This window comes from Pan troglodytes, chromosome 3 (genome assembly GCF_028858775.2).
Source record: "Pan troglodytes isolate AG18354 chromosome 3, NHGRI_mPanTro3-v2.0_pri, whole genome shotgun sequence".
Lineage (NCBI taxonomy): Eukaryota > Metazoa > Chordata > Mammalia > Primates > Hominidae > Pan > Pan troglodytes.
In genome coordinates this window covers 141,334,615-141,349,549 of record NC_072401.2, presented here as the reverse complement: position 1 = coordinate 141,349,549, position 14,935 = coordinate 141,334,615, and the positions used below count along the sequence as shown (strand labels likewise).

The following is a 14,935-nucleotide window of genomic DNA, read 5'->3' as shown; positions in this document are numbered from 1 at the left end:
TATAAGTATGACGTCTTTCCTGTGTGTCGTAAACCACTTAAAAGTTAGTTCATCTCAATGCACATCTCAATCCTTAAAGAGTAAAATATGACTTGGAGGTTTAGTCATCCTCTTTCCTGTTTCTTTTCCAGCTACAAGAGACTGTGAAAAGGAAGTTGGAAGGAGCTCGATCACCACTTAATGGAGACCAGCAGAATGGTGCTTGTGATGGGAATTTTTCTCCGACTAGCAAACGAATTCGAAAGGACATTTCTGCGGGGATGGAAGCCATCAACAATTTGCCCAATAACATGCCACTGCCTTCAGCTTCTCCTCTTCACCAACTTGACCTGAAACCTTCTTTGCCCTTGCAGAACAGTGGAACTCACACTCCTGGGCTTCTAGAAGATCTAAGTAAGAATGGTAGGCTCCCTGAGATTAAACTTCCTGTCAACGGTTGCAGTGACCTGGAGGATAGCTTCACCATCTTGCAGAGCAAAGACCTCAAACAAGAACCTCTCGATGACCCTACTTGCATAGACACATCAGAAACATCTCTTTCAAATCAGAACAAGCTGTTCTCAGACATTAATCTGAATGATCAGGAGTGGCAAGAATTAATAGATGAATTGGCCAACACGGTTCCTGAGGATGACATACAGGACCTGTTCAACGAAGACTTTGAAGAGAAGAAGGAGCCAGAATTCTCGCAGCCAGCAACTGAGACCCCTCTCTCCCAGGAGAGTGCGAGCGTGAAGAGCGACCCCTCTCACTCTCCCTTCGCACATGTCTCCATGGGATCTCCCCAGGCGAGGCCTTCTTCTTCTGGTCCTCCCTTTTCTACTGTCTCCACGGCCACTAGTTTACCTTCTGTTGCCAGCACTCCCGCAGCTCCAAACCCTGCAAGCTCACCAGCAAACTGTGCTGTCCAGTCCCCTCAAACTCCAAACCAAGCCCACACTCCAGGCCAAGCTCCACCTCGGCCTGGAAATGGTTATCTCTTGAATCCGGCAGCAGTGACAGTGGCCGGTTCAGCGTCAGGGCCTGTGGCTGTGCCCAGCTCTGACATGTCTCCAGCAGAACAGCTCAAACAGATGGCTGCACAGCAGCAACAAAGGGCCAAACTCATGCAGCAGAAGCAGCAACAGCAACAGCAGCAGCAGCAGCAGCAACAGCAGCAGCAGCAGCAGCAACAACACTCAAATCAGACTTCAAATTGGTCTCCCTTAGGACCTCCCTCTAGTCCATATGGAGCAGCTTTTACTGCAGAAAAACCAAATAGCCCAATGATGTACCCCCAAGCCTTTAACAACCAAAACCCTATAGTGCCTCCAATGGCAAACAACCTGCAGAAGACAACAATGAATAACTACCTCCCTCAGAATCACATGAATATGATCAATCAGCAGCCAAATAACTTGGGTACAAACTCCTTAAACAAACAGCACAATATTCTTACTTATGGCAACACTAAACCCCTGACCCACTTCAATGCAGACCTGAGTCAGAGGATGACACCACCGGTGGCCAACCCCAACAAAAACCCCTTGATGCCATATATCCAGCAGCAGCAGCAGCAGCAGCAACAGCAACAGCAGCAGCAGCAGCAGCAGCAGCAGCCACCACCTCCACAGCTCCAGGCCCCCAGGGCACACCTGAGCGAAGACCAGAAACGCATGCTTCTCATGAAGCAGAAAGGAGTGATGAATCAGCCCATGGCTTACGCTGCACTTCCATCCCACGGTCAGGTAAGTGTGAAAGTGAGACACACTTCTAGCAGTTCTTGTGGTGCATTTCAGACTGTCGATGTGTGATGTTCTACAAGCTTCCACTGTAGTGGGGTCTAATTGCCTGCAGAAAACCTCTTTACACATCCTCAGGTAGTGGCCAGGTTTGGAGTGTTCTTTTTCCATTTCTCCTAAGAGATGGAAAAGGGTGGCATGATAAACTTTCATGTATTTCAGTGTCTAGGAATCAAACTTCTTTTATTCCCAACTGCAGATAAGAATTACATAAAATTCTCACTCTGAGGGAGGGAGGCTGAAGAGGTCACTCCACCAAACACGGCACTACCTCTGTAGCTTCTCTCCCAGCTTGCATGATCCCAGGCTCTGGGTGGTGGGAAGCAGGGGACATTCAGGGCTGTCTACAACAGTTTTATAAGGCCCTGAGCAGCCTTCAGCTGTCTTACTGAATTATGAATAATGGGAAATTTGGCTTGTTGATGTTCAAATATAGGAGAGCTTTCTGGATTTTCAAAGCGAAGTGGAGGGTAGATTTTTGTAGGACCTTATAATGTTTAAACACTTGCTGCTAGACTAGCAACAGTTAGAAGCTGGTTCAGTCTTCTTACTTGGGAGTGCAATGAAACCTCTCTGATACAATCAGCTTTATTTCAGGAAAATGTGATGGTGAATATATCTTAGTGCTGTATTAAAGTCTCTACTTTCCCACTGTCCTCCTTCATGGGAGGTTGGGCTCTTGGTATGCATGGTAAAAAATGAGCAGCAACCAGTCGGGAAGTGAATAGTCATTGACAAGCTTTTCACTCTCTTCATCCTGACCAGTGGCAAACAGCCAAAGCTCCTTTAATATAACATTTTTTCTACCCTGAAGGAGAGAGTGGGGAAATGCCCATTAAAGCGACTCCCCCTGCCCTACATGGATGAATTCAAGAGAGATCATCTTACTGCCAGTTGCTGTGCTGTGCCTCAATTCTTCCAGGATGCAGACACGGTCATTTTACTTGGAGAATTTGCAGAAAAGTCTTTGCTTTAGAGGCCCTCATGTCTAAACAGGTTCTAACTAGTGCTTGGGTAGGTGTCCACAGTTGAGTACTTTAGAAGCACTGGGAAATAACGCAGGCAGATCTTGCCTCACTTGGTTATTTGCATCTTGTAGCTCCTGGAGTGCCCCACCCCACCCCCGAAACCCCAAGCTTGATGGAGCTGCAGGGCTGGAGGTGGTGCTGGCCTGCAGAGACAGGCCTGAGCTCTGTGGCTTCATTCTTGTCCTCAGCCTTACAACCCCCAAACCTCACAGTGGCTTTTTGTCTGCACATGCCAGCCGGCTCTAAAGATTCCGTCTGGATAAATAAAAGTATAACTTGGTTTACATTGACTGCAATCAGTAGCTACTAGAAAAATATCATTGAAATGTGAACTTCTATGTATTATCTTAGTTTCATTAAGAATATATACCATTGGGGAGATAACAGCATTTTATACACTCCAGATTAAGTTCTGAAGCAGGCAGAAATATAGGCAATATACATGAATGTTTGTAGTAGCCCAGGTGTGTCAGAAGGTTTATGAGATCACAAGCTGTCAGAATGGTCTGTTGTTAATACAAATTGTGCTTCTACATTCGCTGTTTTTACACTAGCTACAGTAGAGTATTTCCTTCAAGCCAGACCAAAGATGAATAATTAATTCCAGTTCACAGGCTCTGCAGACATGTGAGTGCAATGATGCACCTATCCTCACCCCCACTAAATGTCTTTCAAAATGTGCCAACTTGGGACAAGTTCCTGTCTTTGCGGGAACATGAGTTTTAAGGGTACTTCTTTGAGGTCCTTACGCCTGCCTAACTATGTGTCACTGAAGCTGGTAGCTGCAGAGGTCATGTTTTGAAAGAGCTCAGTCAGCTGAAGAAGCAAAATGATGTTTTTCTGGATTAAATCTGTGTGCTCCTCCTCTCTTCTCTCGTCTCACGAAGTATTTTCAGTGTGGACAGAATGTTCTTTTGTGAGTCCTCATTAGAATAATCACTTCTTAACCTCACAAAATCTCATCAGGTAAAAGCGTGCTTTTTAATGAAATATTAACTCACCACTGTTTGAAACGAGCTTCAAAATACATATATAAACATGTGAATGTCTTTCTGCAAACATATCATTTATTTCTTGTTTTTATCTGATTGTGAAGCAGTATTTACATAGTTCTCAGAATAGTTCATTACATTATATGCGGGTACATTCCACAAATACGAGCACGAATTACAGGTACGATATAAAATATAATTATACATAGGTTTAGTTCAGTTTCGTTTTCTGCTATTGCTAGTGAAAACTCACTTTATTCTTTGTTGATCACAATGACCATGATCAACATTTCGTTTTAATGAATGACTTCAGCAGCAAAGCCTTTTAGGCACGTTTATTTCAAGAAAATTGTCTTTTACAGATGTTTACTTATTTGGAACATTTGTATAAAATGCCATCTCAGAAATGAATAGAAATGCGCTTACTTCCTGTATATTTCAAAAAACAGGGAAACAAAAATAGAAACAAAAGATATTTCAAAATTTTGAATGTGTTTTATCTAGTAATTGCATTTCTCAGAATTTACATATTATTCTTTTTGATCAGATGGTTGAACAAAGATTATGCTCATGGTGTTACTTATGATAGTGAAAAATTTGATCCAAAAATAAGTATTTTGGAAAAATAAATACGTACATGACATTCATGATATAAATGAATGACTAATCATATGGAAATGCTCATAATATGAATAAAATGGATCATAAAACAATTATATGTTACAATCCAAATTGTGACTATTAATATGTGTAGAAAAATACTGAATAACTAAAATGTTATTTTAGGAATTCTAAATACTGAATTCCTAAAATGTTAGGAATGATATTTATTTCTGGCTGGAAAAATTATGAGTGATTATTGTTTTCCTCTTTATATTTAACTGAATTTTCTAAACTTTCTGTCATACATGTGTATTAATTCTACCCTCTGGGAAAATACTTTTTTAAGGAAGGGAAACTCCCTTCCTTAAAAAAGTTTACCCTTCATTAATTCTTTTTTTTAAAAAATTCTTAGTTGAATTGATTTGCCAGTTGGATTGAGGCAATACCATTATTTGCTATTCATTGACATATATTAGTTGTGAATCCCTGCTTTAGTGAGTAGTCCTAAAACCTGCCTCCCACACTCAGTTTCTTTTCCATTCTGTCTCCTAATCCCTTTGCCATGTTCTCATTCCTAGAAAATTTTAGCTAAATTAGTGACAGTGAAAGTAGCAATAACATTTTTTACCATTAAAAGTTTTTGAATCTTCTCTGAGATATGTTCTTATATTATTTCTTTGTTCTTATATTATTTCCTTATTCCCTTTACTTTTTTTCTCTTTTTTTTTTTTTTTTTTTTTTTTGAGATGGAGTCTCCCTCTGTTGCCCAGGCTGGAGTGCAGTGGCACGATCTCGGCTCACTGCAAACTCCACCTCCCGGGTTCATGCCATTCTCCTGCCTCAGCCTCCCGAGTAGCTGGGACTACAGGCACCTGCCAGCATGCCTGGCTAATTTTTTTTTGTGTGTGTTTAGTAGAGACAGGGTTTCACCGTGTTAGCCAGGATGGTCTCGATCTCCTGACCTCGTGATCCGCCCGCCTCAGCCTCCCAAAGTACTGGGATTACAGGTGTGAGCCACGGCGCCCGGCCTACTTTTTTTTGTTTGTTTTAAAACCTTCTAGAACTTCTATTCATCATGGACTAAACCTCCCAGATTGTCTCTAATTTTCTTCTTACCAGCTTCACTTTTAAAACATTAATACATAATATTTACACATATTTACGGGGTACATGTGATATTTTGTTACAGGCATAGAATATGTAATGATCAAGTCAGGGTATTTAGGGCATCCATCACTGTATTTATTCTTTCTTTCTTTCTTTTTTTGAGAAAGAGTCTCACTTTGTTGCCCAGACTGGAGTGTAGTGGCACTATCATAGCTCACTGCAGCTTTGAATTCCTGGACTCAAGCCATCTTCCCACCTCATACCCCAAGCAGCTGGGACTACAGGCATGCGCCACCATACCTGGCTAATTTTTTTTTTTTAATTTTCAGTAGAGACAGGGTCTCACTATGTTGCCCAGTCTAGTGTCCAACCACTGAACTGAAGCGATCTTCCTGCCTTGGCTTCCCATAGTGCTGGGATTACAGGCGTGAGCCACCGCACCCGGCCTGAGTATTTACTATTTCTATGTGATGGGAACATTTCAAGTCCTCACTTGTAGCTATTTGAAATATACACTACATGTTCTCCAATTTTTAAAATATGTGTTTTTGTTATGAAATAGAACTTACTATGGTCACATCTGGTTTTTTTCCATCCTAATCCTGTTGTTTCTCAAGGGCAGGATCTCTCTCTCTTCTCTCTTACACACACACTTTAGCTGATTTTTGCATAGTGCCTAGCACTGTGTCTTAAACATAAGGATGTTCAATAAATCATTCGATGGTGATCATCAAAGTTTGGGTCAAAAATATGATTACAGTTGATTATCAGCTCCAATGGAGAAAGCATTAGCACAAATAACACAGAGCCACTTTTGAGATCAAATAGAAAAGCTGAAAAGGCAAGTCTAGAATGAATCCTTTGATAGGAGGTGATTATCTTGAACCAGCGGAACAACAGTGAGATTGCTGGGAAGGCAACCACAATCCCTGTGTCTGACAAACAAAAAACAATGGAGCAACTATGAAAGAAGTAAACCAAAAGCAGAGACCACTTGCTGGTCAAGGACGGTCACAGGCCAGCCCAGAGCCCAAGAATAACTCCTGTGGGGAAGAGCAGAAAGGGAATCATTTCCAAAATGTGGTAATTTTTCATACTTGCAGTCTTAGGACTAGATACATCATAGGTGACTCTGCTACTTTATTCTTTACACGTGTGTTTTCTACATGTGGCTGTGTGCATCATAATGAGTATATGTGCTCATATTTTACAGAATGTTTTTCACTTTCAATTTTATTTTACCAGAATTTGTGGAATGCCCTGTGTGGTATATTATTATAAGCTTTTTAGTCATAAAATCTCCAGAGAAAGAACAGAGCTGCAATATTCATAGCCATCATGGAAATCTCTTGGAAGATACATTTTACTTAACTTTAAGCAGCCAGGCGTGGTGGCTCACGCCTGTAATCCCAGCACTTCAGGAGGCCGAGTCGGGTGGATCACCTGAGGTCAGGAGTTCGAGAGCAGCCTGACCAACATGGTGAAACCCCATCTCTACTAAAAATACAAAAGAATTATATGGGAGTGGTGGCAGGCGCCTGTAATCCCAGCTAATTGGGAGTCTGAGGCAGGAGAATCACTTGAACCTGGGAGGCAGGGGTTTCAGTGACTGCCCATTGCACTCCAGCCTGGGCAACAAGAGCAAAACTCTCAAAAAAAAAAAAAAAAAAAAAAAAAAAGACAAGCAATTATTTAAAAAAAAAAAAAAACTTTAAGAACCTGGAACCCCTTTTTTCAGTTTCCTTGATGTATATATTGTTTACCTTACCCAAGTAATACACATGCACAGTTCAGAAAGTCAAATACTGCTAGGGGGATTTTGATGAGAAACAGTAGTCTCCTGCTTCACCCACGCCATTCTTAATTTCTGCTTGCCAAAGGCAGCCACTTCCATGTTGTCTTCTCATTTATCTCCATAAATTGCATTTCTCAAGTTTTCAGTTACTCAATTCTACAGAAGATGGGGGGTGCAGCTACTTATACTACCTCCTGACAAACATACACAACCCCCACACACACAGTCTCTCTCTTTCTCTTCCCCATCCTCTCAGTGTAACTAGCTATATTACAAATCATGATTTTAAAAAGTAGCCCATGTTTACAAGACTAATTTTTGCATAGTGCCTCACAGTTTAGCCATGTAGTATACTATGATTTTGTTTCCTTACTTGTATAGCTTTTTGTTTTCCTTGGAATTTATGATTGCCCTTTTGGGCAGGGTGAGGGGCATGTATTGTCTCTGTACCTACTTTTGATCCATCCTTAAACTTTTCTGACCGTGTAAAACATTCAATATGATCAAGCACATCAGATAATATAGTTTTTCTCATGTTTCCTTTTCTTTTCCCTCTCTCCCTCCCTCTGTCTTTCCTTCTCTCCTGAAGTTCTCTGCCCTGTTGGTTCTATCCACTTCTGTCCTGCAGTTTTCTTGGTCTGCTGCTTAACGGAAGTCTTGCAATCACCCTTCACCATCGTTCTTGGAACGTTTCACCACCGTTCTGTGTTACGTCATCTGTTTTCTCGATCCCACCTCTTTCTTGAATTATTCCCTCAAATTGGTGGAAGTCCTCATAATTTCTTACAAAAGGGTAAATGGGAGATTGTTCCTATGGAACCAATTTTTGAGACTGTCTTTATCCTTACATTTGATTAATAGTTTACCTGATGTAGAATTATAGGTTTTTTTGTTGTTGTTGTTTGTTTATTTGTTTGTGTTTTTAAGACGGAGTCTCGCTCCATCGCCCAGGCTGGAGTGCAGTGGCTCGATCTTGGCTCACTGCCACCTCTGCCTCCCAGGTTCAAGTGATTCTCCTGCCTCAGGCTCCTGAGTAGCTGGGATTACAGGTGCGTGCCACCACACCCAGCTAATTTTTGTATTTTTAGTAGAGATAGAGTTTCACCATATTGGCCAGGATGGTCTCAAACTCCTGACCTCAGATGATCCACCTGCCTCGGCCTCCCAAAGTGCTGGGATTACAGACGTGAGCCACTGTGCCCAGCCTATAGAGTTACAGTTTAGAAAACACATTTAATTAGAATTTTAAAGGCGTTTCTTCATGGTCCTCTGACTTCCCTACTATTAAGTCCAGGGCCATTTGGATTCCCCACCCTATGTGTGTAACCTGTTTTTTTTTCACTCTGATAACTTTTCTAATATTCTTTACCCTGAAATTTCATGATGATACACCTTATTGCAGCTCTTTTTCATTCACTGCATCTAGTACTATGCACTTTTTAAAAAAAAAATCTGGAATTGTGTGTCCTTAAGATCTTGGATATGTTCTTAGATTATTTCTTTGGTAATTTCTCTCTTCTTTTTTCTCCTTTTTTAACTTTCTGGAACTTCTGTTTATTATGTATTAAACCTTCTGGATTGTACTCTGATTTTCATATCTTTTCTATTTTTCATGTCTTTGTCCTTTTGCTCTATGCTCTGAGATTTCCTTCATCTTCCAACCCAATTATTAAATATTTCATTTTATCACATTTTTAATTTCCATAGGCTCTTTCTATACTCTAATTTATCCTTTTCAATCCAAGGCTATTAATTATCATTTTAAAATGAAGCTTTCCAGGCCTGGAGCAGTGGCTTACACCTGTAATCCCAGCACTTTGGGAGGCTGAGGCGGGCGGATCACTTGAGTTGAGACCATCCTGGCCAATATGGTGAAACCCCGTCTCTACTAAAAATGCAAAACTTAGCCGAGCATGGTGATGCATGCCTGTTGTCCCAGCTACTCAGAGGCTGAGGCAGGAGAATCACTTGAACCCAGGAGGCAGAGGTTGCAGTGAGCCGAGATCGCACCACTGCACTGCAGTCTGGGCAACAGAGTGAGACTCCGTTTCAATAAATAAATAAATACAATTAAGCTTTCCTGTGCTTCCTGCTTTGTCTGTTTCTCCTAAGCATATTTTTTCATATGCTTGTTTTTCTTTCTTTCATAAAAGAAGCTTTTCTCAAATATCTGTTTAAGAGAGAGGCAAAATAAAGCTAATTAGTTGCTCTATGTGCTTAGATGGGGCTTGTAAAATGTGGTGCTTTGTTATAGGGTGATTCGCCTAGAACCTGCCCATTTCACTGGGTCAATGTTTGTAGATTGTTTTCCATTAAGCTAGACAGGAAAGACTTCCATCTCATGGCTGAGGGTTGTAAATTTGGATGCTGGCTTTCTGGAGCTGAATAAGGGTAGGGAGGTAAGAAATGGTGGTGATGCTGAGGGGCGTGTCTTACTAAGTTTTATGTAGACTTTCACTTAATCTCCCTGTTTTCATATGGCTCCTCAACCCACTCTGGCTAGGCCTGGGGTCCAGGATTCCAGAGTCTTGTGGTTTCATCTCTGCAGAGTAATCCACCCGCCTTCTTCTTGTCTGAGGGAGGGTATCTGGTCCACTTCTTAATTATACAGGATTGCAGCCAGTTTTCCTTTTTGCACTCCCATCTACCCTGGCATTCAGAGGTGCCGCTGGTTCCTAAGTCTTCACAGCGTTGTTTAGCTTGAATCATCTTGCTTGATTTTTGGCTTCTTCTACTGCAGGATTAGATTCAGCTTTCTCTGAGCTGCTAAGTCATTTACCACTCAGCCAGCTGATTTTCATCTCCCAAAATTTTGTTGACACCCCTCAATTCCTATTGCCATCTCCCATCTTCTTTGTTCTTAAATATTTATGTCATTTTTATTCCTGTATTGTGATTGTACTGGAGCATCGGAGGAAGCCAAGATTAATGTGGGTGTTCATTCTACCAGAGGCTCCTTCAGTGATTTTCAACACCTTTCTGTTGAATATCGAATATTGTCCAAATTGAAATTTATAATTTTACAGCAGAATTCACATTATTGTTTCTAACACTTTTGGCTCCAATAGATTGGGTTTCACAAAACCAAAAGTGCTCTCTTAACACAAAATTTACACATGTCAAATACATGTATTGAAAAAGACAACAGTGTCAACATGATCATCATGCTATTTTGGAAGAAGATTTTGTGATTATAACTATTGAGTAGTTTTCAGAATCTTGAAATACTGACTTACTTCAAGGACTATAAAAACAGTTCAGGTTCATGACTCTGACTAAGCCAGTAGTACCTGGCCACTCAGGGGCAAGGTGGAATATGGACAGAACACTCCTCACTGACTGAATCCAGGCCTTCCCCGCTGAGGGGAAACCAGCAAGCAGAAGGGCCCCAAAATCCAGATCTTAAGTGCAATGCCCCTGCTGATGGGTAAAATACCTCATTTCCGTGTACATCCTGGCATATTTTGGAAACTGATATTCTGTCAGAGTTTTAGAAATATGAGGCTAAGAGAAAGCAGCAGAAAAGGAAACATTTTAGGAAAGGAATGAGCTTTCTAAAAGAAAGAGGTTTTTTGTTTTTTTTTTTTTTAATTTTGAGATGGAGTCTCATTCTGTCACCCAGGCTGGAGTGCGGTGGCACGATCTGGGCTCACTGCAACCTCTGTCTTCTGGGTTCAAGCAATTCTCCTGCCTCAGCCTCCTGAGTAGCTGGGACTACAGGCACACGCTGCCACGCCCAGCCAATTTTTTGTTTTAGTAGAGATGGGGTTTCACTGTGTTGCCCAGGCTGGTCGCAAACTCCTAAGCTCAGGCAATCCACCCGCCTCGGCCTCCCAAAGTGCTTGGATTACAGGTGTGAGCCACCACACCCAGCCCGAAAAAGGTTTTAATTGCACTCCTATGAAAATACTTCTTAAAGGTTTTAGGGGATGAGAATATTCTTGTTTGCTGAGAGAGCTGATAACCCATCAAACAGTGGTTCTGAAACATTTATGGGCCTAAGAATCACCTGGGGAAAGCATTCAAGATGCAGGTAATCAGATTCCACTGCCAAAGGCCCAGAATCTGTAGATCTGGGATGAGGCCTGGGAATGTGCATTTTAATGAACATCCCGACCCCCCGCCCACATCTCCCAACCACTATCACCACCACGACCATTTCTCCCAACCACTACCACCACCACCATTTTCTTTCTCTTTTTTCTTTTCTTTTCTTTTCTTTTCTTTCTTTTTTTTTTTTTTTCTTCAGTCAGAGCCTCACTTTGTCACCCAGGCTGGAGTGCAGTGGCACAATCTTGGCTCACTGCAACCTCTGCCTCCTGGGCTCAAGCGATTCTTGAGCCTCATCCTCCTGAGTAGCTGAGATTAAAGGCATACACCATGATGCCCCACTAATTTTTGTATTTTTAGTAGACATGGGGTTTCACCATGTTGGCCAGGCTGGTCTCAAACTCCTGACCTCAAGTGACTCATCTGCCTCAGCTTCCCAGATTGCTGGAATTACAAGCGTGAGCCACTGCACCCGGCCACCACTACCATTTTCAAATGGAGAAATAGTACATAAGATAACACTGAGGGCTGGGTACAAAACAAACAAAAAGCAACATAACACTGAGACTGCAGTTCAAGCAGCCTGTGTTTATTTCATTGCTAAATATTTGTATATGTTTAAATATGGCAGTTATTGTCCTGTTGATTCTCTGAATAGGACAAAGTAGTCTATCCTCCAGTGCTCCCTCCTCCCCAGTCCCAATGTGGTGAAGAGTGGGATTTTTCCTCCAAGAGAGGGTTAGAGAGGGTTTGTTATTCATTTTTCTGTCTCAGGATTTAAGGGCACAGTCTTACAGTGCCAGGCTGCTTTCCTTAAGATCTATAGAAAGACAGACTGCAAAGGAATGGATACTACACACATTAAAGGCAACACAAGGCTTATGTAGGGCCTCTTTTGGGCTGTTCTCCTCAGAGCAAGACTGCTCTCAGGCACAGAGGTCAGCCACAACCCTGTGTTCCGTGTTCTGATGCTCAATCGCATCAAGGATGGCAGACAAGCAACTTTCCCAGGTGCTCCTGAGCTTCGGGGAGATGTTGCCTCAGCTGGATGCCCAACTTCATTCCATTTCCAGACTCTTAGATTCCCTTCCTTTCAAGGTGCATTCTGCTACACCCTAGGCCCCTACCCAGTGCACTCACAGGTAAGAGAGTAGGCCCAGCTTTATTTTTTCCCAAGAGGAGCCTACTAGCCTAAGGGTTCGACACAGGTGTAGAAAATTGTAAAATGGCCAATCATATCCTCCCTGTGTATATTCACTCCTCAAAGTCATGATATTATGGACCAGAGCAAGATACCAAAACAGTGTAATCTAGAGTGTCCAGCAATGTGCCGTCTGGTCAGGGAGATAAGGACGATACCAGGGAGCGAGTAGTTAGTGCTACCTTACTAAATTTTACATTCAGGATTCAGGGCAGGGAGAACAGCAAGGGTCAGTGCAGCCTGGAGAAGACAAGAGCAGCCTCCAAAGGGCAACTGAGCTTCGAGATAGACCAAGAATGAGTAGGAGTTGGAGGGATAGAGGGTGGGTAGAAAGGCATTCTGCTGGCAGCAAAGCGTTATTCCTTCCGTGGCCAACTTAGATTATAGCCAGGCTGGAGGGAAGGGTTCCGGTGGGGAATAGCGAGGCGAAATTTGAATGGGAGAACATTTAGAGGACTTTCTACTATTTTGAGTGTGAGACAGTAAGAATGTCTATCTGGACACAGCAGTTAAAATTTAAGAGAACAATGGCCATAGTGGCATTTAGAGGGAAGAAGTAACAGAACTTGGTGCTTGAATAAATGACAAGATAAAAGGAAATGAATCAAATATTTATGATCATAAGATTAAATATTGGGATGGTATAATAGTTTCTGAAAGATGATCACATGTATACATGTAAATAATCAAATCTTATTTACAGTATATTTAAAAGCAATTTAAACACATAATTTACTTTGCTATTATTTATCTTATTCTTCTGTTTTATATTTCCAGTTTTCTGAGGTACTACTTGTCCCACACTCTGCAAAAGGTGTGAAGCAAGCTCATGGCTATTTTTAAAAAAGTTTTCGCAACATTGAGCCACAAATAGCTACTCTGTGCTTTATAGTTGGGCTTTTTGTTTTTACAGGTGTTTATTTTTCAGTAAATTCATATCACTATGAAAGTGGTTGTTTTTATTAGAGTAATAACAGACTATCATATGTTCCTTTTGCTTAATATTTTTATTATAAAGATTTACTTCATCATATCTTAGCAATTATTTGAAGAGAGTCCTTTCTAAAGATAGTCTTTTGGAGCACATTTTAAACAGTTCCAAGCTTTAAAGTATATTATGTCATCGTTCATTAACTATTCATACAACTCTGGGCTCTTCTAGAGGTTATAATACTCTTCGGGGGGCGGGGGGAAACGCTGCTTTCCTATACAAAGATATTCTATTATATTTTGGTTCCTGGGCAAGATTCTCTAGAATTCATCCTCTTTATGACAACAAATGGTTTGCAGCGGATCTAGTACATAGAGAATCAAAATATCTTTCATGTTAGTTAGATTTCCAATACATTGTCATGATTAGTTAATATGACACATGAGATTATGCAATTTACCTATATGTTTTATTTAGTCAGCAGTAAATAGTGACCCCAAATTGTATCCAAACTAATAACTCCCATTTATTAATATCATGATTTCCTACAGGAGGTTTTATAAACATATCTGCATTCTCTAAATGCTCTTCTTAGATCTGAGATGTTTGGGAATTTATATGGCCTGCTTTTCTGCACTGGGCTCTGGCCAATTCATACAAAGGATGTTTTAATGGGCTTGCTAGGCCAGGAGTACTTTCAGTGCCATGTGGAAGTTAGTCAGGGGTGCAAGAAAAAAGATTGCCTTGGGTGTAGAGTGCAGTCCACTTCAGGCAACGCCTCTGAGCCGATAAACTGCAGCCCCAGCCCGCAGGCACCCCAGGTGAGATGGCAACCCCTTGTGTACCCTCTGCTGGACACTGTTGTGCCAGGCACAAACTGCACAGCCATCGGTGGCAGCCTGGGTCCACATGATCATTACCTAAAAGCCACTGTGAGTGAGAGCTAGCTTTTAGATCAGTGCAATAAGAATGAGTTACATGTGCCACAGAGTGCCAAAGTGTGCTCTTGCTGGGGCCAGTCAGAGCCTGTACTTCAAAGCCTGCGAATAGAAGGGTGATTGAAGGCCCTGGAACAGGAGGCGATTCACATCTGAGTGTATTGCAGCCTTCCTGGTAGATAGTGTTAGTTTCAATATCACCCATTGGTAAGAGTTTCATTAGTGTGGCAGAAAAAGTCCAGAGACAAGACTTGGAAACACGCTTGCCCCTTGCATCCCTCTCAAAGCAGTGACAGGTTTAGAGTTTCCAAACTCTAGAGCAGCACTGTCCAATCAAAATAGAATGCAAGCCACCAGTGCAAACTATGTGATTTTTAAATTTCTATTGGCCATGTTACAAAAGGTAAAAAGCAGCTGGTGACATTCATCTTAATATATTTTTATTTAACCCAGTATATTTAAAATATGATTATGTTAACATGTAATCAATATAAAGATTACTAATGGCA

The 14,935-nt window shown here is 41.5% G+C and overlaps 1 protein-coding gene across 3 annotated transcripts in view; it reads left to right on the top strand.

The window, feature by feature from the left end:
* The window catches only part of MAML3 (mastermind like transcriptional coactivator 3), a 437,380-nt gene that overhangs the window by 263,146 nt on the left and 159,299 nt on the right, over window positions 1-14,935 (top strand). For all 3 annotated transcript variants that reach the window (XM_009448312.5, XM_526693.8, XM_063809045.1), the window contains exon 2: window positions 132-1,727. In XM_009448312.5, the coding sequence (XP_009446587.3) occupies window positions 132-1,727 (1,596 nt within the window). The remainder of the gene's footprint in view (window positions 1-131; window positions 1,728-14,935) is intronic.